The sequence below is a fragment of the Phalacrocorax carbo genome, chromosome 5, assembly GCF_963921805.1.
Source record: "Phalacrocorax carbo chromosome 5, bPhaCar2.1, whole genome shotgun sequence".
Lineage (NCBI taxonomy): Eukaryota > Metazoa > Chordata > Aves > Suliformes > Phalacrocoracidae > Phalacrocorax > Phalacrocorax carbo.
The window spans coordinates 51,010,645-51,032,679 of NC_087517.1; the positions used below are offsets into that span (position 1 = coordinate 51,010,645).

At 40.9% G+C, this 22,035-nt stretch overlaps 1 protein-coding gene across 3 annotated transcripts in view; it reads left to right on the plus strand.

Moving 5' to 3' along the window:
* The window catches only part of KMT5B (lysine methyltransferase 5B), a 29,481-nt gene extending 23,030 nt beyond the window's left edge, over positions 1-6,451 (plus strand). For all 3 annotated transcript variants that reach the window (XM_064452392.1, XM_064452393.1, XM_064452394.1), the window contains 4 exons: positions 537-556; positions 725-861; positions 3,436-3,632; positions 4,927-6,451. In XM_064452392.1, coding sequence (XP_064308462.1) covers positions 537-556; positions 725-861; positions 3,436-3,632; positions 4,927-6,395 — 1,823 coding nt within the window. In that variant the 3' untranslated portion in view covers positions 6,396-6,451. The remainder of the gene's footprint in view (positions 1-536; positions 557-724; positions 862-3,435; positions 3,633-4,926) is intronic.
* Positions 6,452-22,035: the final 15,584 nt, after the last annotated feature.

The window sequence follows — 22,035 nt, forward strand, 5'->3', positions numbered from 1 at the left end:
GACAAAGCCCTGTTGGGATTTTCCCAGACCAGAGCTGATTGGCTGTGAACTGGGAAACTCACAGAGGGCTCTAGGAAGTCATGCCTCCTTCCTTCACAGACTTTGGAACTGTCAGCTAAATTAATGGAGTGTATTGTGGGTTACCTTGAATTCTTTGTGAACTTAGACAACAGTAATGTATTTCTTAGGTGAACTTCTTATGCCTTCTTTAACCTTTTGCACAGAAGCTTAACTGATTCTGTTGCATTTGTATGCTGAACGAAAAGCAGGTAGGATTTAAGATAAATCATGTTGCCTTAAAGAGGAGGGCAACTGAACATTTGTGATAGCATAGGGAAGAGCTCAGAAACCAAACTATATTGAAATAGGTATCTTGTGATGTATAGCTTTGTGCCATACTAACATAACTCCCAGTATTTAGTTGAGATTCTACAGTTACTGAAGTCAGAGTGAATCCTTACTTTAGATATCTACAACTATTCATGTTTCAGGTCTTATCAACAGTTAATTGACTTTATCTTTTGGACCTTTTTCAGATTGCAGACCTAACTGTAAGGTAAGCAAGAAATTAATAGTAAATAAATAAAGCACCCCACATTTTTTTCCCCCTTTGCCCCTGCACCTTTTCCTCCCCAACTGTTTAACTTCTTTTTCTTATTCAGATACTGTTCAACCTTAATGATTAACCATTTTCTCCCCCTCCCCTTTCTGTCATCTTCCCCAGTTTGTATCAACGGGCAGAGATACAGCATGTGTGAAAGCTCTAAGAGATATTGAACCTGGAGAAGAAATCTCTTGTTACTATGGAGATGGGTTTTTTGGAGAAAATAATGAATATTGCGAATGTTACACCTGTGAAAGGTATGCGTTGATGTAAATAAGCTTCAAATGGAATTGAACATATTCATGATCTATTTTGTGAAACACAAAGTCCATGATTATGAGTACTCAGATTTTGTATACATTATAATTGCTTCCTAGCTATTTGTTGTAATGATTTTTTTATGTTGCTACTGAATGGGCACGTTTCCTGAGAACTCCTGCGTTCTATTTTTCTTTTAATTCTCTATTCTGGAGATAGCCCAAAATGAGGAGAAAAAAAAAAGTGTAGATTGTTAAAATATTAGTACTGAATAAAGTAGAATTGGAAGGAAAAGCAGTTGTGGCTTCCACGAGACCATTAGCAACTGACCCCCAACTTTTGCTGTCTCTTGCACTAGAGAAAGCAATCAGTATTCTGTATGTTGACCTGAAGTTCTCTTCTGCTGCGAATAGCCAAAGCAGTTTCCACCCTTTGTTATTAGAACTTGGAGGTTTATGTATTTGTGAAGATCCACTGGTTTGGAGAGTACTCGTCTGCATCTGTCCATCGCGCAATAGCAGCAAAATTGTTATATTTGTTTTTCACCCAACCTAGTTTCTTCACAAAATCAGTTGAAATAATTTCACAGTTGGGTTTTTGCCACGTTGAAACTTCTCTGTGAGCATGGAGGCTCAACATAATTTGTGAGAGCTCATCTAGCTCCAAGAGGAGCTATGCAGAGCCTGTAACAGTTCTGTTACTGTTTGACCTCACTGTAGAGAGAAAAAAAACCTATAATGGACAAAATATTAATCATATTGAGAAATAGCTTAGTGCACCTACATATAAATAGTTTAAGAATCCTACCTTCATTTTTACTAGCTAGTTTGATCACTAACAATTCTTGCAGTTCAAGGGAAAACCATCTGGTGTTGACCTCCAAGCTCCTACGAAGTTGGTAGATGATTCCAAGTGAAAGGTGCAGCCTCAGACTTGATCTAAAGTGCTGCTAGCGAAAATGTACTTCAGTCCTGGGAGCTGTTTGGTATTGAATAAATGGGCACTATGATTGTTCTTTCCTTGTTACTTGGAGTGATATGTTTCTTTTTGCTGAAGTTCCTTTGATTGTTAATGTAATACGGACATACTTTTTTTTTTTTCAGGACAAACCAATTTTATGTGTCTGAACATTTTCACTAACTTGTCATCTTTCTGTTTTAAGTACATTAAAGTGTTATATTTTAAAGCTAACTTTTGGGTAATTCTAACTTTAGGAATCTGCTTTTCAGTCACAAAGCTGTGTTACAGCAATCAAATACAAGAGATTTGAATTTAGGGGAGTCAAGCAAGAAAAAATCCTTGCCAACACTGATGAGGCAAAGGCAACTGTTTGTACACCACAAAAAAAAAAATCAAGTGACCCAATTTTGATTATGCTGTAAAGGGTGTTAATTTGTACTGTTAAAATGCTAGACTTCTAAGAATTTGTGGGGTACATTTGGGAGCTGTGGGAAGGCTGGCACTGTACAATATTTTTTTCTCCCCAAGCCTCCAAAAATCATCACCAGGGAAATTTGCATCTCTTTAAATATGTGCATGTACTCTTTTTTTATGTGAGCTTGCTGTTCATGCTGGCTGAGGCAACTGGGCGCTAAAGACGTCATGTCAGACAACAGTTGTGGTTGTTTATAGCACTGTTACTTTCTGATCTGGAGTGGCAGTTGCTTGTGTGGAGTTCAGTCTAGTATCTTAGATTGCCTGTAATTTGCAGAATTCAAATACCATATCAAACAAATACCAGTTAATTTGAGAAAAGGTATTGTGTCTGCATAATAATAAACCTTATGGAGCTTGAGATCCCGTCTGATCTTTTTGGTGCACTTCTGATTAAGTTTTGTAGATTTTCATATTTTTCCCCAGTACAACTGACTGGAATCCAAACTGCAGTTATCCTCAGTAATTCTGCAAAGTGCAAGTGTACTGGGTTATTAAAGAGTGTCAAAGGAATCCTTGTAGTAGTGGTTGAAGTGCAAGTACAGGAATTCTTAATCTTTGTCCCTTTCTGTGATTACTTTAAAAGAAAAAGAAAAAAAGTCATAGGTTTGCTCAGCCATTTCATTTTCATAGTAAATACATAATGGAGTCTTCCAGTTAAGAAGGAACACAGAACTATGTGATGATTTTATTCCATTGTCTGTACTTTTCAACTCTTGCTGATGCAGTAACAAGCATTGTAACTGAAGCTGGCATTTTTTTACTAGCCTGATGTGGTTAGAAAAAATTTAAGTTGTTCCTTAAGCTAATGTAAGTAGTATTTTGAACTACCGTGTTTCATTTTCACCCATATAATTTGACTATGAAATGATACTAAAATAGGTATGAAGCAAGAGAAACCTACTTTTGCAATTTTTCTTCTTGCAAGAAATAAACGGAAGGTTTTTCTTTACATCTTACTAAAATGAGATAAGTATATTAGATATCTTACTAAAACAGCCCACAAAATGCTAATTAATTCAGTTGTTATTGGTATTGTTTATCCAAATATACCTGGGTTTCAAACTATTGTGTATGAAACAAAGTTCTACGTTCATATTAAGGTTTATTATTACATTGTGTCCTCTTTGTCTTTGTAGACGTGGAACTGGTGCTTTTAAATCAAGAGTGGGATTACCAGCACCTACTCCTGTGATTAACAGTAAATATGGACTGAGAGAAACAGATAAACGATTGAACAGACTTAAAAAATTGGGTGACAGCAGCAAAAATTCAGACAGCCAGTCCGTCAGCTCTAACACTGATGCAGATACCACTCAGGAAAAAGCTAATGCAAGTAAGTAAGGGGAAAATCTTGGAACACAGGATTAAAGGTTTCATAAAAACATGAACAAATTCACTGTGACGGAATTCCTCCTGTGGTGTTGAGATGCATCTCAGATACTGGCCTTTAGAACTGTAATTTATTCAGGAATCTGAAGGCAAATTAAATAGCAAATTCAGTTTTCCTTAAGTGTTTCAAGAACAGTAGATGGTACGTTCTTGTTTTGTTTTCTTTTATTTATATCAAAAGCAAATTGTGTAGTATTTCTAAACATGTTAAAGTTCTGTCAGTAACGTATATATTTCAAAATATAGTAAGCTATCACACACAGTGGTAGGGTTTGGGAAACAAAACTTACATAGTTTAAGTTATCTACATTCTGTAGGAAAACAGTTTTTAAACACTCTTATTAGAGATTAGCAAACAAATGGTCATTTCCGTTAGAGGTTCTTTAAATGGGGCAGCTATTCCCTCTCCACATCCAGGACTGATAGTTTAGGTACCATTCTGAAGTGAAAGTGCACAGGTAGTAATCTCAGAAGAAATTGGAAGGGATTTTTTGTTTGTGACACTCTTGAGACTTCTCTTCATGGAGTAGTGAGTATCATTTATTTACTTCCCCCCTCCCCACCCCCGCCACCCTCAGCATAGGCAAAATGTAAATAACAAACTTCGACATAACTAGCAACAGGTTTGGAGCTACATAAAATATTATGGTTCCATCTGGCTCATTTTCGCTGCTGTGATATTAAAAAAAATTAAAAAATAAAAAAAAATTCCCCAAACCCCCTTTATGATCTCTAATTACAAAGTTTTAAGAGTTCCAGCTTTGCTTGGGCAGACAAAACTCATTTGCTTACCACAGTAGGTGACAGACAAATGGATGCCTGAAACTGAAACTGTTACAGTAGTTAAGGTTTTTGGGGTTTTTCCTCCCACTGTAGGAAAAAAAATCTGGGGTTAATATTAGAGCATGCTGATCCTCAGATTTTGCTGGAATAGTACTTAATAAAAACTGTGGATAATGTGTGGAATTTTTTCGTTGTTTTTAAAATTGGTAGAAGGAAGAAGTTCTGTAAAAAACAGACGATATACTGGGGGCAGTGAGGGAAGTGTACCTGGAATTTAGGTGTACTTTTGATTTGTTTGACGGTTCCTTTCATGTCTGAACTGCTCCTTACTGTGTACTCTCTAGCCTGTTTCGCAGATTTTTATGAAGTGTTTAAAGTAAATAACCATGGTATTTGGGAGTGGGAAGCCCAGGATGAAGCCGTGTCCTAACAAACCCACTCTTTATCTTTTGCAGCTAATAGAAAATCTTCAATTGGTGTAAAAAAGAACAGCAAAAATAGAACATTAACAAGACAGTCTATATCAAGAATTCCAGCATCATCAAATTCTACCTCATCTAAACTAACTCATATAAATAATTCCAGGGTACCAAAGAGACTGAAAAAGCCTGCAAAGCCTTTACTTTCAAAGATAAAGTTGCGAAATCAGTGCAAAAGGCCAGAGCAAAAGAATGCTTCTAGAAAGCTCGAAATGGGGAATTTAGTTCTCAAAGAGCCTAAAGTAGTTTTGTATAAAAACTTGCCCATTAAAAAGGATAAAGAGTTGGAGGGACCAGTTAAAGTTGCAGTCTCTAGCGGATGCTTAACAAGGCACGCAGCAAGAGAACACAAACTGAATTCTGTGAAAGGTGCTCATGAGCATGGTGATATACCACCCTGCACATACATAACAAGGAGGTCAATGAGAACAAGGATGAGTTTGAAGGAGACCTCTGACATAAAGCTTGAACCAAATATGTTGGATAGCTATAAGAATAATTTGACCGGAACACAGTCGGACATTTTAGAGCAGCAGTCTCATGTGATAAACGAAAATGACATGGCTCATGGACCATCACATAAAGGGGAAATTAGGTGCCAGAAAAATGATGCAGGTATGTCAAAAAAGAAATCTCGACAAGGAAAACTTGTGAAACCATCTGCAAAAGCAGAGGAAACTGATACTACGCACAATACACCTGTGAAAGATGAAGTACCAGATTTGATTAGTTCTCGTTCAGAACTTGGAGAGAGGAATAACGTGGTGGATGTACCTGTTGGCTATAAGGACTGTATCCCGGGATCTGGTGGCTGCTCTGTTGTAACATCTGACAATTTTAAAGCAAAAGACAGCTTTAGAACTGCAAAAAGTAAAAAGAAAAGACGAATCACAAGGTATGATGCACAACTTATTCTTGAAAATAGCTCTGGGATCCCTAAACTGACTCTTCGTAGACGCCATGATAGCAGTAGCAAGGCAAATGACCAAGAAAGCGATGGAATGAATTCTTCAAAAATAAGCATCAAATTAAGTAAAGACCATGAAAAAGATAATAATTTATATGTAGCAAAGCTAAATAATGGGTTTAACTCAGGATCAGGCAATAGTTCAACAAAATTAAAAATACAGCTAAAACGAGAGGAAGAAAACAGAGGGACGTACCCTGAGGACCTTCATGAAAATGGTATGTGTTGTAGTGAAACTCTCTCCCTTTTGGAGTCAAGAATGGAAGTAGATGATTATGGTCACTATGAAGAGGAAACAGCAGATGAATCTTCATCAGAGGAGGACGATGAAGAGGAAGATGACTATGATGATGAATTTGATGACTTTATTCCTCTTCCTCCAGCGAAGAGATTAAGGCTTATTGTTGGCAAGGATTCAATAGATATTGATATTTCTTCCAGGAGGAGAGAAGATCAGTCTTTAAGGCTCAATGCATAAGCTTATAGGTCTTAACCTGACCTGGATGTCATTTTTAAAAAAAAAAAATAAATAAATATTAAAAAAAAACCAACAAACAACCCAACAAAATTTCCATTTGATTCTTCCTCAACTGAAGAACTTTCTGAAAAACTTAGCGGCAGCACTTCTTTATTGTTTATTCACCTATCAGCATAATACTGTAGAAAGTGTACAGCATACTGACTCTTCTTAAGTCTGATTTGTGCAGATTTTTATTGTACTTTTTAATAGCCTTCTTATGTGCAATTCTGAGTTAGAGGTAATGCTCTGTTGTAAAATAAAGGCTCAAGCAAAGTTATGAAAGTGCATCAAATCTTTCCATGCAGGACAATGAGAATACAGTGTGGCTACATAATTATTTTTGATCGGTAAGAGCATTACTTTGCTCTTGCGATATTTGACTAAACAATTTTAAAAATCATAGTAGCAGCATATTAAGGTTTTCTAGTATATGTTATTATCACCAGCAATGATCTACAGCTTTTTGATTTATTTGCTAGATGGTTTTTCCCCCCCCTTGGAGTTTGTCAGTTTTAACACTGTATGCTGTCCCAGACGTACTGTTTGTGGCCTTTGTTATAGTAGCAAACCTTTGGTTGGAAGTCAAATTGATTTCTTTAAAAAAAGAGAAAAAAAATGAAAAGGTGTTGACAATTTGCTGACTTTTTAGTACATTATATGTACAAGAGTAGCAGTATGCAGAATAAAAGTTTGGATATGGTGTATTTATTGCTTGTTATGTAAATTAAACACCTTGTATTTAACAATTTTCAATACTTTTAGATAAAATTGTTCTTTGCAAGAATGATTGGTGCTTATTTTTTCAAGAATTTGCTGTGAAATAATGTGATTACAACGGGCAACATTTATCCCATGAACTGCAGCTATCCTAAATTGGTTCTTCATATTTTTCTGTTGCACTTGTAAAATGCTACAAGGAATTTAAAGAAAATCTATTCACTTTAACTTATGATAGTTTTATGAAATTAAAAACAACTAAGTCACAGCTTTTGTTCTGTGGTAACCTATAAATTGTTTGTCTTTTAAGAACCAGTTGTAAAAGACTGAAAAATATGTATATGTTGTAAATATTTGTGTGTTGTGAGAAATTTTGTCATAAGAAATTGAGATAACTTGCCAGAAGGGTTTTTAAGTTTAGAAATACATCCATGCCAATAAAATAGGAAATTGTAAACCTAGTTTTAAACTCTGCATCAGTTGGAGTTCTTTGCTCATACGTAGTTCACTTAATACTTCAGAGTCTGCTTTATAACAATGAAGAGATCAGGGCAATCTTTGGCTCTTTTGCTTTTAATAAGGAATGGTAAGAAACATCTGGGCACAATGGACTTGTTGGTGTGTGCAAATCAGCCCATTTATAAGCCATTTCTTTGAAACAGGTCTAAAGTGTCACAGTTGGCATAACTTTATAGCACTTTCGTCTATGTGTTTGTGGTTTTGCTCAACCATGGATTAAGGTTTGGAGTTTGGATGCCCAGGGCTGTGGAAACAGAAGTTGCATCATAAAATGTGCTAAGGATTGCTTGCATCCACCATTAGCTGCATCATATTTTCATGTGAATTCCAACCCTCTCTGCCCAGAAGAGCAAGAGCTTGAGTTACGTGACCACTGTATTACCTAGTTGTGAGAGCATTAGTGGAAATGGGCGGGAGAGTTTGCACATGCGCTGATCTTAATGGTTTGGCCATCTCTCTGCCCTGTGCAGAAGTGAAGCATTTTTTCAAAGAAATCCTTCCAAATGCATTTTAGTAATTTGTTAGACTGCAGATCAGATGGTGGAATCTGCCTTCATCTCGCTTCCCCTCAAATATAATACTTTTAGCTTTGTTTTTACAATGTCCAGTCTCCACTAAAGGCCAGTGGTGTCTCGCCTACAGAGTGTATATATTTTTAAAAAATGGGTGGGGCTCTGTGTAATGCACAGTCTCTCCTGTCAGGCCTGGGCTTTTAGTTCATGGAAGACTGAACAGAAAACCTTTGGTAAGTATGCCGATGTTTTTGAGTATTGAGTCAGCTATGGTGGATCGTCTTGTGGGATTTTTAATTGTACTGTGTAGTATAAAAATGAGTTATTAAATGTTGGGTTACAGGGAAGATAGCAAGCCCTTAATAACACAGCTTTGTAGTAGGAAATTTACCAGCAAACTGTTGATGACAAATGACAGTAATACAGCTCTTTCCTCGAGAAGTCACTTGGATTTTCACTGGGTTATGTGCCCTGCAAGTACCCGCTGGTATCAGTGGAAGATGTAAATAGCTGAACAAAGCATCTGCCTGTGTTCTGTTTGCTGCCTCTGAGATCGCTACTGGAGTGCACTGTGCGATTCCAGTCCCCCTCAGCCAGTTCTTGCAGCTCTCCCATCTCCCTGCAGCTGCTGCTTGCAGACTTGCGCTGAAGGGTTCTCCAGCAGTCGTGGTAGTTCTAGTGGCGGGTGACTGGTTTGCAGAAACAGAATTCACCAGGGCATTTGAGGGAAAAGGGGGTTGATGCAGTAAGTAAACACTGCCAGCCGTTGTTGGGATTTACTGGCCAGTATGATCAAGTTTAGGGCTTGCTAAACAAGTGTAAAGCAGTGAAATCAGATCACAAAACAGGCGGTGAAGAAATTGCAAGAGAATCCTGTCCTTAGAGGTAAAAGCTGTTTCCCTGGAGTAAATGTTCCTACTAACTCGTGGTTTAGCCAACCCTTCAATGACAGCTGATTTTCTTCTCTGATGCGGAAATAAGTACAAGTAGCTCTTCGGGCATCAGGAACTCTGGACTGCTCTTGGTGACTGAACCTTCTTGTCTTGGAGAATTTGGAACAAAAGTTTTTAGTTATTTCTAGGGTAGACAGGTCCATGGCTATGTCCTGCTACACAGGTTTTTGGTGTTAGAGATACCTTGGAAATAATGTGTTCCCCCAGGTTGATCAACCCCAGTCTCTTCCATCCTCCCCCTGCTGCAGAAAACAATTTTTCATCATTTATATGTGAATTGGCAGATCATGGTATTTCCCTAACCTTGGTAGTAAGGGAAGGTGAATGTTTGTGTCACGTGGATGAGAACCTGACCCTCTGGGGATGTTTCTTGCTGTTCAGATCACAAAGCACTGTGAGGTTAATATTGATGCAACTGTCAGGGAGCATGTCTAGCCTTTATGTCTCTCATTTCCCATGATACCAGTAAGAGAAGGCACAACAGCTGGGTAGGTTTAGGGTGACCACAGGGCATATTTTAGCACGCAGAAAAATTGGAGGAAGCTTATCACAGATGGGCTTTGTCAGCTAGTTTTGTGTTATGTGTAACAGGGTGCCAGGCTAAAACAGAAATGTTACAACCACCCTGAAAATGGCAGGTTGGCAGTGGATTCACAAACGTCCTGGCACAGGCGGTGCATAGCAATCTGCCACGTAGTCAAGGACAGGTTTAGCGTGAGCTCTTGAACGTTTGGGTGGCAGATGTAACTGTTAGCTGACTTGCACCTTTTATGTGGTGAGTTAATAGGGTAGGGGGCAAAGGTGTTGATTCTTCCTAAGGCAAAACCAAATACTGTTTCTCCACAAAACGCTGTTACAAAATTGTGAGTGTTCTTTAAAAACAAAAAAAAAGCAGTGAGCATATGGGAGAGACAGCACTGCTAAGTATTCTGCTCAAGTAGGAGCTTGTGTAGACTTACCGTACGGTAAAATGGCTGTAAAATACATTATGGGGGGTTCCATCCTGTTGGATACTAATGTTGATCCCAGAGAGACAGAAAAGATGATGACTCGCTGTGTTTCTGTCTTTCTGTCTGCCTTGCATAGGGCAGTCAGACCTTTCCCACATCTCTCTGGAGTGATATAGAAAGGGGCTTTACATTTATTTGAGGAGGAGTGATTTGATTAGAAATAGCCAAGTAAGAACTAAGCCTTTCCTGCTTCATTTGTATAGCGATGTTTCCCTGGACATTGGGGAATTTCTGGAAAATTGCTTTGCCAAGAAGCATTGCTTCCGCAAACACAAGAAGCCTTGTTATTTTTTAGATGTTGTTGAAATATTGTCGGAAATGAGTCCCCCTCTGAGCTACCAACCATGTTCTTTTCTACTTCCTCTGTATTTCCAGTGATAGGGTTCAAACAGGGGGTTTTGGACTTCAAAAAATTGAGTCTGATAAAATTATTGTGGATTCTCTGCAAGGTTCACATGAATGTCCTGGTACTGTCTTTTTTTTTCTTCTGTTTTTCAAATGCCTTTTTTTTTTTTTTTTTTTGCTTTTTTCCCCCGCTGCGGTGTATTTGTTGGGCGTTAGGTGTTGTCTCTGTATGTACTTCAGATGCTCAGGTCTTGGCCTGTGTGAGGCTTACTGTCATTCAGATCGTTACTCTTGTTCACAACACATAGGCTTTACTCCGTTATGCTGCCAGCCACTATGTGTTAAATGCACCCAAAGTACTCGGCAAAGCATGTATTCGTGTCTGCTTTTGGCTGGGATTTCTTCTGGTTTCTTCAGTTCACATACCTTATTTACACTAATCCTGTGAAATATTTTTATTATTGCAAGACATACACGGTTGTTTCACTGTTACTCCTCGTCCCCACAGGCAAAGGAAATCCATGACTTCTTCCCAGGCAGCTATATTTGATTTAACTGTAATTTTCATCCTTGCACGAAATTTGGTCAGAACAGTTCCTGTCACAGAACCCAGTAGCTTAAGTAATGGTGTTGGAGGACTCCTTGTTGTAGGTACAGGTGTGTCAGCGCTGAGACAAATACAGGGCCAGTTAAATAGTGTCGCTCAGGAATTGTTTTATCCTAACAAGCAAAGATTCCTGGGTTTGGTAGTGAGTTTCAGTCAAGTGTGGAGATACCAATGGGTCCAACAAACCATAGATTTTTCCACTGATGCTTTATGATGTTCATCAGAAGTCAATTCTATTTCGTAATTAGATTTATAGTCTTTTCTGCTCCAATTACTATGTTTGGCTGCAACATTTTACAAGAGAATTGGCTGTAAACTGCTAGATCTGAGGCAGAGAATGACAATCATAGGAATGTGTTGGACAGGGTGTGATTTTATTCATATTTGCATAAACCATGTGCATACAGCATTAGGACAGAACTGCTGAGTAACTCACGGTCAGGGATACCAAAATCTCTTGGATAATACTGGATGCTGACACAGAAGGATAGTCTATCCAGATCCAGAATGAAGTCGTCTTCTGTAGCTCCACTGCAAGGCCCACGCAAACTGTTTTAGAGCCAAAGATTAGCCATGGCCTATCCAGCCACAGTAGGCTACAGGCCAGGAGGGATTACCTTCCCACAATGCCAAACTGCTGATGCTTCAGCAAACAACACTTCCCAACTTCAGAAGTAACAGCAAACTTTGAGACCCAACCCTGGGCATGACCTCAAAATATACATTCTTAGAAAGGCAAACACTCTGCTGGTGCCTTCAGTATTAACAGTAAGGCATGATTTACAGTTACTTTTAAGAACCAGATTTAGGCTTTTAAGTGACACAAATGCTTCTGAAAGTTTTCTTCTTGACATGGCACAGAAGAGTGATGTAGAGTCCACCTATTTTATGTCTACAGTGAAATCCAGAAGCCAAACTACTTATATCCCTTTTAAATATGGGACCAAACATAGGTTCCGAGTTAATCATTCCTGAAAATTCAGTGTGTTTTATTTTTCAAAATGATGTATCTGTTGATAGCTGAATAACACACGAGTTTTTTAAAATCTTGAGTTGTTAAAAATTTTTAGATGTCCCATGCATTTTCTGCATGGTGGCTTTCATTTAAAACCATTTTGAAATTAATATTTTTGTGTTCTTCTGTTGGAGGAGGGGAGGAAGGGATAGGTTTTGAGGCAGAATAGGTTTTTATCCTTTCCCCTCCTATCTCAGCTGTCTTGTTAACTTTTATATTGAAATTGAATGTTGTAAAATCAAGTGGAAAAACAGTTTCATTACCCCACACACCCCCCCACCAGATCCATGCTGTTCTGTGCCGCATTGCGTGAGGTTTAAGCCGGGAGTAAGTCCTCTTCTGTAGAAGGTAACTCTGAACTCTGAGGCTGGTTTTGAGTAGCAGAGATGATTCAGCTGTCTGGAGTAAGTGACTAATGGGGAAGGATTCCATCTTGGGGAATATGTTGTGTAATAAAATGAAAATCTTTTTGGGTTTATTAGGTTCCTAGCAAAAAGCCTGAAGCTGGTAGTATATCCACATTTAATTTACAGCACAGGATGACAAATGTAATTTCTGGTGAGACTAACTGTGTGTGTGTGTTTCAGTTATTTTGGTAGATATAAATAGCATCAAGTGTGAACTCAGAAGAAAAATAGCAGACAATAAATGGGCAAAGGATTAAGGAAAGGTTAAGGAATTGAGATATTAAGTGTTCTGAACATTTTTAAGTTTCAAGAAAGACTGAAATGTAAGATCTCATCTTTTTATTAAAAAAAGGCAACCCAAATTTAGGCATATCCTTTGTAGAAAAAATACACAAAACATTAATATTCATAGGTTTGTAATACACAAATTCTGCACTGTAATACCTATGAAGCACTGATGTTTGTAAGTGTTGTCACTTAACAGGGAGTGCGTTTACACCACCAGCTTCAGTCAGTTGTGGGGAAACAATGGCAGAATTACCCTTAAAAAGTTGAGCGTACGAACCTGTTACCTATGTGCCAATCTCGCATTGCCGGTCACTGTCACAGGTTGCATGCTGGGACAAACCGACCTTTTTTGGTCTGAGCCATGACAGCTTTGCACATCCATTTCCATGAGGCTGACTATGCTAAAGCTCCCCTAAAACTCAGCATAGGCAGGCCTTGTCAGAGGTTCATTTGAGGCACCTCATATAATATGACCAAATGAAACTTAACCCATAATTAGACTAAAAGCTTCAAAGTTAATTTTAAAGAAAAAAATAAGAAACTCAAACCCTGCTTTTCTTTTCCCCTAGCAAGCCAGCTGTTTTCTCTCACCTGCATATTGGTTTAGGATAGCAGTATTTTGCATTTGGAAATTGCTCTGTAAAATGCTTGTTGCATTTCACTGGTTCATCTTCCACACCTGTGTTACAGGCTTATCTGTTGCAAACCAGGCTCCAGTATGGATGTCAGTAACGCTCAGCAAAATCTTACTGTCTGGGGTCACACCTTGCTTCTCCCTGGACTTGGCAGTGCTGAGGGCAGAGCTGATGCCTGCCAGCTGTAGCTGTTCATGCGTGGTTACACCTGAGGTCTGACTTGGCTGGGTAAGACTTCGTGCTTCTGTTTGGGGTCAGAGCCTATCTGCATGGCGCTGCTCACTATAGCCCGCCGGACCCTTCAAAAAAAGCAGAATCTACCCTACAGCAGGGTATTGAGAGCGATGCTGCTTGGTACCAGGAGGAAAGATCTCCAGAAGCCAAAACGCGTAATGCAGCTTTGCTCCAAAGATCGCTTCTTGTTCCCTGTCTCGTTTGATTTTCTGGGCAAGCTGGTTTTTATCTATTGACTGTTACTGTTCCCAGCACAAGGTGGCACTCACATGCCAAGAAAGGGCTTTCTCAGTCCTGCAGCCCCATCCCTTTTAGAAACCAGGGTGTATTAGATATAAACTGTTTGGCCATTTATTGATTTTTACGGTGTATTATCCCAGGAGTGCATCTGAATGATACCTGGGGGAAGAAAACAGCCAGCCAGCAGGGATCTGGAGGGAAAAGAATGATCCAAGTTACAGAGCAAAGCTTGGCAAGGGGAATTGGGGAATAACTTGATGCTGAATGCAGCTGTGCTCCTGCTAGTTTTAATCCTTTTGCATTCCACAAGGAGGAGGTTCCCCCTTAAGGCTGGAAAGTGCTGATCCATGCCTGTCTCTTGAGTTTCTGCTGTTTCTATTAGTCAGAATAACTCCTGCCAAAGGCAGGGAGGGTCTTTGTGCTGCTGCGCCTCGCATCCTTCTGGTAGCCACTTGCCACTGCGTTAAATGTCCTCAGGCAAGGGGAAGTAAAAGTACAGGAGGAATGAGGCTAGTGGGGAAAAGAGTGGAAAGAGGCAAGCAGTATAACATCCTCCTCTCATCAGCTCAGTCCATAGGAATCCTTTCTTGGTCAAGATCCAGCATTAACACTTGCCTCAGGAATGCTCTATTTGCTCTTGAGGGGGAGGGGGTTTGTTGCCTGGCCTTACAGCTCCCCAAATCAAGTGAGAACAAGCTGGCTGCTGTCTCTTCTCCTGCTATGCAGTACTTTTAAATCAATATTTGCTCAGGGGTTGCACCTCCATGCTATGTGCTATCAGCACTAGGAAGATCCTGGCCATCTAGTAAACATCTCTTTCTGGAATACTGAACACTCATGTTTGGTTTATTTATCTCAACTGTCCTAGTAGATTTTCTATGAAGTTTTAATGGAACTATGGAGGAATACAAATAACCAAATGCTACCTAGGCTTCCTTCAATCCAGGCTACATCACCCTTTTTCTTTGTTTTGCAGCCCTGGTTTGCTGCTCTCACAGAAACCATGGGGTTAAGTCTCAGGACTCTTACTTTTGCCCATGCCTTTTTTTTGGATCAAGAATTACCAAGAACAGTGAAGCAATAATCTACCACTTATCACAATGATCTATGAAGGACACCAGAGTTAGAGTGGCAAAGAGATCATAGAATCATTTAGGTTGGAAAAGACCTTTAAGATCATCAAGTCCAACTGTAAACCTAGCATTGCCAAGTCCACCACTAAACCATGTCCCTAAGCGCCACATCTACAGGTCTTTTAAATACCTCCAGGGATGCTGACTCATGGAGGCACTGGGGCACAGAAACATGAACTGGCTTCCTTAAGGGAACACAGCAGAGAAATGACAGACTCTGAAACAGCACTGATCTCCTAAACACTGCTTAAAGTGCAGAGGACAAGGACTTTTCCTAATTATGCAGACTTTTACGGATGTATTATGAGTCTTGAATGAGGTAACTGTAACTCCCATAGTTAGAACAGTAAAATAATTAGAAGACCTCTTTCCTCTTTTAGCTTGTAGAAGATGTAGGACAACTGTAACTTTCCTCTATTCCTTTTTGTCTTTCGGAAAAGCTCGTGTTCCCCCCCCGCCACCCACCCCAAACCTAGCATATCTATACAAGTGAGACTTGCACCCCTTTTTTGTTGCCAAGCAGCTGTAGATGCAGTCAGTAAGAATCTATTTAGACTAATTAGATTTTGCAAATTCATTATGGTTCTCTTGTTGGCGCCTGTAGACAAAAAATAACCAGTGGGCTTCTTACAGGGTCTGGCTGTTATGGTAGGGCTTCCCAGTGCTTGGCAGACATGACTGCTGCTGCACTTGACTGCAAAATGGTGTAAGAAGGAGGAGTCTTGGCTCTGGAAAGCAGCTGTAAAGCCAAGAGGAATGGCTGTTATGCCTTCTGACTTTTGCTAATTGTGTGATTGCCTGACGTGGTATCAAATAATGACTCTCATAGACTATTAAGAATCAAGCAAGGTGTTTTTTCATCCTTACATCACCAGGATGAAAGCTTCCACAAAGCTGGCATAGCACATACAACTAGACAAGGTGGATGACCTTGGTCAGACTCCACTGATTTGGAAAGCGGAAAGGTTTTTTTCACAGCCCTGCTGCTACTTCCTGCTTACAGGCAAACCTGTCCCCCTTTTCCCCTCTATAAAATGGAAATAATTATTCTCTCATTTTTAATTGTGTGTATTTAAATCATAACTTCTCTACAACAGACCTTATCAACTGGACAAAGATTTAGAAGGAAGAGGATAAAGGGGCATTCATTAGTTGTACACATGTATGGTATATGCTCCTGAGCTGTTAAGCTTAGCAGAGTGTTTTGCTTCTCCAAGGCTGCTTCATGTCGATATTTACTGGCTGCCCTAATGTGCCATTTTTCACCAGCTGGTTCTAATCTTCCTGCAAGATCTTCCGAGCCAGCTTCATTGTGAAGATTTTAACTGAACTTTGGAATCCTAAAGGAGTGAAGGGTAGGTAGGTGGTGAATATTTCTCACCACAAGAGTACGTTTCAAGATTGTCCTTCCTTCTCCTCGCTCACAGACTCTGAAATTTATTTCTGTGGCTAAAAACGTCAGTCCTTACAAGCACTCCTGACTGGAACTGATGCTCTCTGTCCAATTCCCAGAAAAGAGGCAGTTCTACTCCAGCATTTCCTCTGAAAAGTGCTTGCGAGCACTGTTTCCTGGATCCTGGCCTACTGCGCCACTGGGTAACTCTATTGGTTTGAGAGTGGAGGATGGTCTGGGTGGTGCTTGGCAGCAGTACCATAGCAGGGAGAAGACAGTGTGGCTGTTGTCTGCGCAAGCTGGAGCAGTGCTTAGCTCTGCACCAGAGTCTGGAGGTTACAGCTTGCCTGACCACCCTGGGCTCCTCTGGCCAGGACAGAGCCACACACTGGGAAGGGCAGCATGGGTGTCTTGCACCCTGCCCTCTCCAGCTCGAACCTGCAAGCGTTGGGACTGTCTGCCTGTGAGCTCTATGGGTGCATTGTTTCCTTGAAGAAATGGTTTGGGTTGTGGGGTGTTTTGTGGTTTGGTTGTTTTTTTTTTTGGCAAGTTTTCCCCAGGAGAGGGAGCAGTCCACAAAAATTATGTCAAGGGGAATGAATCAGCTTGTTCCAGCTCCAGCTAAACCACATTTGCTGCATTGCCGTGAACACCTCACCTTCAACTTCTCTTCCTTCACCTTCTGACTACTAACACTGCCGGACCTTTGTCTGTGCTAGCCCTTTGAGGCTGGTATTCAGTGAAGATGCTTAGACCTCTTCCCTTCTTAAACTGCCTTTCCCACCACAGTGCACCCCAAGGCTGCTTCCAGCGCCCCATCCCACAGCCCACATCTCCATCACTGGTCCCTGAGTTCAAGTCACTTCCTTCTCAGTGCTGCATCCTGTTAATCTCTGACCTGAGCCCCAGAGTGATGGCTCAGGGACAGCTCCTGCAGGTTACTATGGTGATCAGGCGAAACAGGACATCAGTTAACTTAGGAATTTGGGGCTGCTTTGGTGAAAAATCTCCTTTTCATTCTAGCAATAGTAACTTCTAGAGGCTTGCTGCTGCTTAAATATCTATTTGGAGGCTGACTGTTTCCCTAGCAGTCGATTATATTTCCAGTGACACATGCATAGAAAACCAGAGGAAAATTAGGGGTTGAAGAGTTCGAAACGATTGCTGCCAAAGTTCCTGCCTTCATGGTGTCTTTTGTTATATCAGGAAAAGTTCCAAAAAGCAGTAGCCTGGTTACCACTTAAGGAAGGGTTTGCAGTTTCTTGCTGACAACTTCTTTCGTTCTTTGTTCCTTCCTTTTTTCTCTTTTTTTCTCTTTTTTTTTTTTTTTTTTTAATAACGAAGAGGGGATATAACAGAGCTAACTTTGTGGTAATTAAGCCTCTGCTGCATTGTATCTCAGTACATCTGATACAAAAACATCTACCGACATGTGCTGTGATTCTTAGTGCTGCTGTAAGCTGAACCGCTCTGGGAAAATTTCCAAGGAATAATGGGCAGAATTCTCAAGGACAAGATGAGGAAGGCAGCGAAAGTTATCTGTTCAACAGCAGTCCTGGGAAACTAGTGTAGCAGGGAGGCTGTCGTAGCAGTAACTGGCATTAATAATAGTGTTATTCTTTATCTTGATATGCCAGCAGTAAGATTTAAGAGGTTTTGTGTTTGGATGACCCTCAAGGGCAAAACTTGAGTAGGGGATTTTGCAGCAAAGACTTGAAGTTATACAGTTGTGAGGGGAATAAACTATTTTCACTGGAGCGAGATCTGCAGCTGTCTGCTTGGGGATGGTCATCTCTGGTAAAGACATACCCTGAGACAGAAGCAGTCTTTTAAGAGCATAGCTGCGACAATTACATCTCTGCTGTGTGCTATCTCTGAATGTTTGATACAAAGAGGTCTACAGACACATGCTGTGATTTTTAATGCTACTGTCAGCTGAACCACTCTGGGAAATTTTCCAGGGAGCATCGGGCAGAGTTCTGAAGGACAGATCGAGAGCAGTGTGAGGTATTGGTGCTAACTGCAGACCTAGGAAACCACTGTGCTAGAAACACAATCTGAAAGGGGGCAAACTTTTAAATGTACACCTTCTTTTAAGTTAGTACAAGCAGACATGATCAAGTGCTTGCAAACAGCTTGTGTTACGAGCTGCCCCCAGTACTCCAGTTTAACAGTGTCTAGGCCCATGCTTCAGTCCCCTTTTCTGCACATGAGTGAAGTGGGATTTCAGTTATAAAGCTGTGTGTGTCCTTTCTTTGGGTAGAGGAGCATATCACACCTGAACAGTGTTGCAATTCACAAGGCAGTAGTTGGAGTATGACAGTTTACTTCTCTAGTGTTGCTCTGTCTGCTGTTAGTGAATGTTATCTAAGCCTATCAGCTCATGTACTTCATGTTGATTTTGGAGCCTGGTGGATAATACTACCCACTGGTCAGGGAGGGTAAACAGTTCACACTGCAGCCAAAGTTCACTCTAGCAGGTCTGAGTTGTCATTTCTGCTTCCAATTTGTATTGACAAAGTGATATCAAAAAAGGAGGGGACTCATAGACGTGGGTGAGGCAGTTTGACTCGTATTGTTGATGTGTCCTTTCAAAGGGCAACATCAGAGTCAGCTGAGCATGAGTAAATTCCCATTTATGAGGGCCTGACCTTAGACTCTGGACCTCCATAGCTGAAGAATCACTACAGGGCTGCAGAATTACAAGTCCACTGAAACAAGGATAACTTGAACTTTGATATAAATGCCATGTCCACCTTGGCTTTGTAATGTGCTCTGAGATAACAGCACGTGTTACTTCAGAGGAATCTCACCACAGACCTGTTAGCTGGTGCCATCCAAGGGCCAGTGCTCTTACAGAGCTTATCTCCAGGACTTTCTGCTCAGAAGACATCTCTAGGCAAGGAATTCCTGCTTCCTGTTAAGGCTGGGTGTGCAGCACATTTTGTATGTAGACATCGGCAAGTCTCTTCAGGCTTCATTTTAGTGACTTTCTAGCTGTTTGCTTGGATGTTTCATTACTTCAACTGTGTGTCTTAAGTTTTAAAATTCTTTTCAGATGGTCTTTCTACCTGATGGCACAGCACTGCCTGGATATGACTGTATCTGAAAGCACAACAGCGATGCTTGAACTGTGATAGTCATGCATAGTAAGTCTCCCAGGATTTTGATTTCATTATTTTTTGCATGAGTCTGGGCACCTATTTAAACATAGAGAAAAACTACCTAATAGGATAAGCTGTTGCAAGAAGCTAAGTTCTACTGAAGTGTTGGATGAGGCCTCAGATGGGTTCTGACAACTAGTGGGCTCTCTGACTTCTACTTGGATGCAAATCTATGTAGAGAAAAAGTTTCTGTTTAAAGGGTTGCGATTTTGTCCCTTTGTGGAGGAGTCTGGTTAAAGGGCAGTTCTCAAAGTGCTGTTAAGAAAAAAAGCATATTTGCCTGGGTAACTGTTCCCTACTGCCTGTCCTCTCCACAGAGCTGTGGATGAACAAAGTTTTCAGTTCTACTGTGGGGTAGAGAAAGCAGCCCAAGTCCACAGAGCCCAAGGGTGGCATTTTTTGATAGTACCAGCTGCCACAGAAGCCAATGGCAGATTCGTCCCTGACCTACATGGTAGCGGCACTAGGCCAACACTGTATGCTCCAGCAAATCATTCCCTCAGGTTCGGTAAATCCTGTGCTGTTGTCCTGCTTCTGGGACAGTAAGAGGACACCCTGTGTCACACGTGCTCTGAGAGCAAACTATGAAGCAAGGGAGGCAATAGTGCTTGAAGTTGCCAAACTCAATGTGTGGGGTTGGAGCTGAATACCTAACTGAGAAACATCAATGGCCAGACCACTGCCAGTGAGTAAGCATCTTCTATTTTGGTATTTGCAGAAGTGCATGCTGCCACTTTAGCTGCAGAACACAGGGCTGTGGAAAATGGAGGTTTCTTGACCTGTTAATCAGGGAGAAATACAGAGCTGATGCTATGGACTACCCTTGTTCTTGGTTGGAAATACTTTTTGCTGCAGTTCAAGCTGAACACAGCCTCCCAACCCTTTCTGCTCTGTTTCTTATCTCCTATTATATTCAGCATGCTCAAGCCTTTTAGTTATGAACTGAGACACTGAGAACACGTCTTCACCCAGAGCAGAAGGGCAACAAGTCTCTTTGCAATTACTTCCACTTCTGAGGGACAGCAAAAACGTTGGTCCTGTAGCCAGGTTTGAAGGCTTTGGTTTCTCCAACTTCTACCAACTTCCTCTCTTTCAGATGCTCTGGGAACGGATCAAGGCTGGGTGAGTTAGCAAGTGAGACAACAGAGAGGCTGAGTGGCACTTGCATGAAAGATAGCAACAGGAGAAGGGGGAGGTAGAAAGAATGGGACAAGAACAGAGATAAGTGACCTTGACAGGAGAGAACAGCAGGCAGTGATGCCCTAGGAAATGGAAGTGCAATAGGCAGTGGAAAGGGGAGACCTTGGAAAGATGAACAAGACTAAACTGTGCTGAGGAGGAGGGACCTTGCACTGAGATTTCCAGGCTGCTGTGCAACCATTTTCTCATGCAGCAAAGGAGATAAACACACACCACGTGGTAGAAAGCAGAAACCCAAGAGTAAGGGATTTTTCTGTTTCCTCCCTCAATTTTGTGAAAAAAATTGCCCTTTCTCTAGACTTGCTGACTTTTAGGACCTACTTCTTCAGAAGGCACGGTCAATCTTGCAGTTCCCAAGAGTGTGGATTTTAATTATGCATCAGTATAATGCCTTTGTTTGGAGAATTGTTGTGCAAACATAGAAATCTGAGTTTTTACGGCTTGTAGAATAGTAACGATTTAAAGGAAATTCCTTTCTCTGTACGAGTCAAGGCATGCTGAATTCTCCCCTCCCCGAAGCTTGTGTCAACATCCATGCAAGCAAGGCAACTAATCTGAGCAGGTGACATTTCTCATCTGCTTTGAAGTTCAGACCCACCAAGGGATTAAGTGAACTCTGTCCTGCCCTATCACCCACTTAGCAGGTTCACAGAAGACTGTAGGGTAGACGTGACTGCACTGTTGAGTAAGTAAAACCTTGAAACTGCCCTAATTTTGCTGATTTCATTCTGTCTTGGGTCCTGGAAGTGGCATGCAAGAACTCAGTTGACTGTTTCTTACGTTTTCCCTCAAGTTCATGAGGGTGCACATGGACAACTGGCCCTACTTCCCCTTTGGCAATCTAGGAAGGGCCTCGTTACTCAACTTTACTTCAGGGAAAAGTTAAGGATGGATTCCCCTGTCTGCAGGAGCACAAAAGGAAAATGAAGCACCTGGACAGGACACTGCCCACCCTCCATATCCAACACCATCTTCCTTGGTATTTCCAGTCAGTCCCTCCATTGAAAGAGTTTGGAGGTAGGTTGATACAGCCAGAAGAAAGCTGGGGTTCATTCTAGCTGCTACTGACAGGCAGGGCTTTCCTACAGGATGTGTCCCACATGGGTAATTGCAGCAGCTGTCAGCTTGCTCCGGTCTATATGACAGCTGGCACAAGCTCAATCCAAGATCTGCAACTTTTAGGCTGCCTTTGGTCAGATGCTTCTCAAAAGCAAGATTGTGAGGCT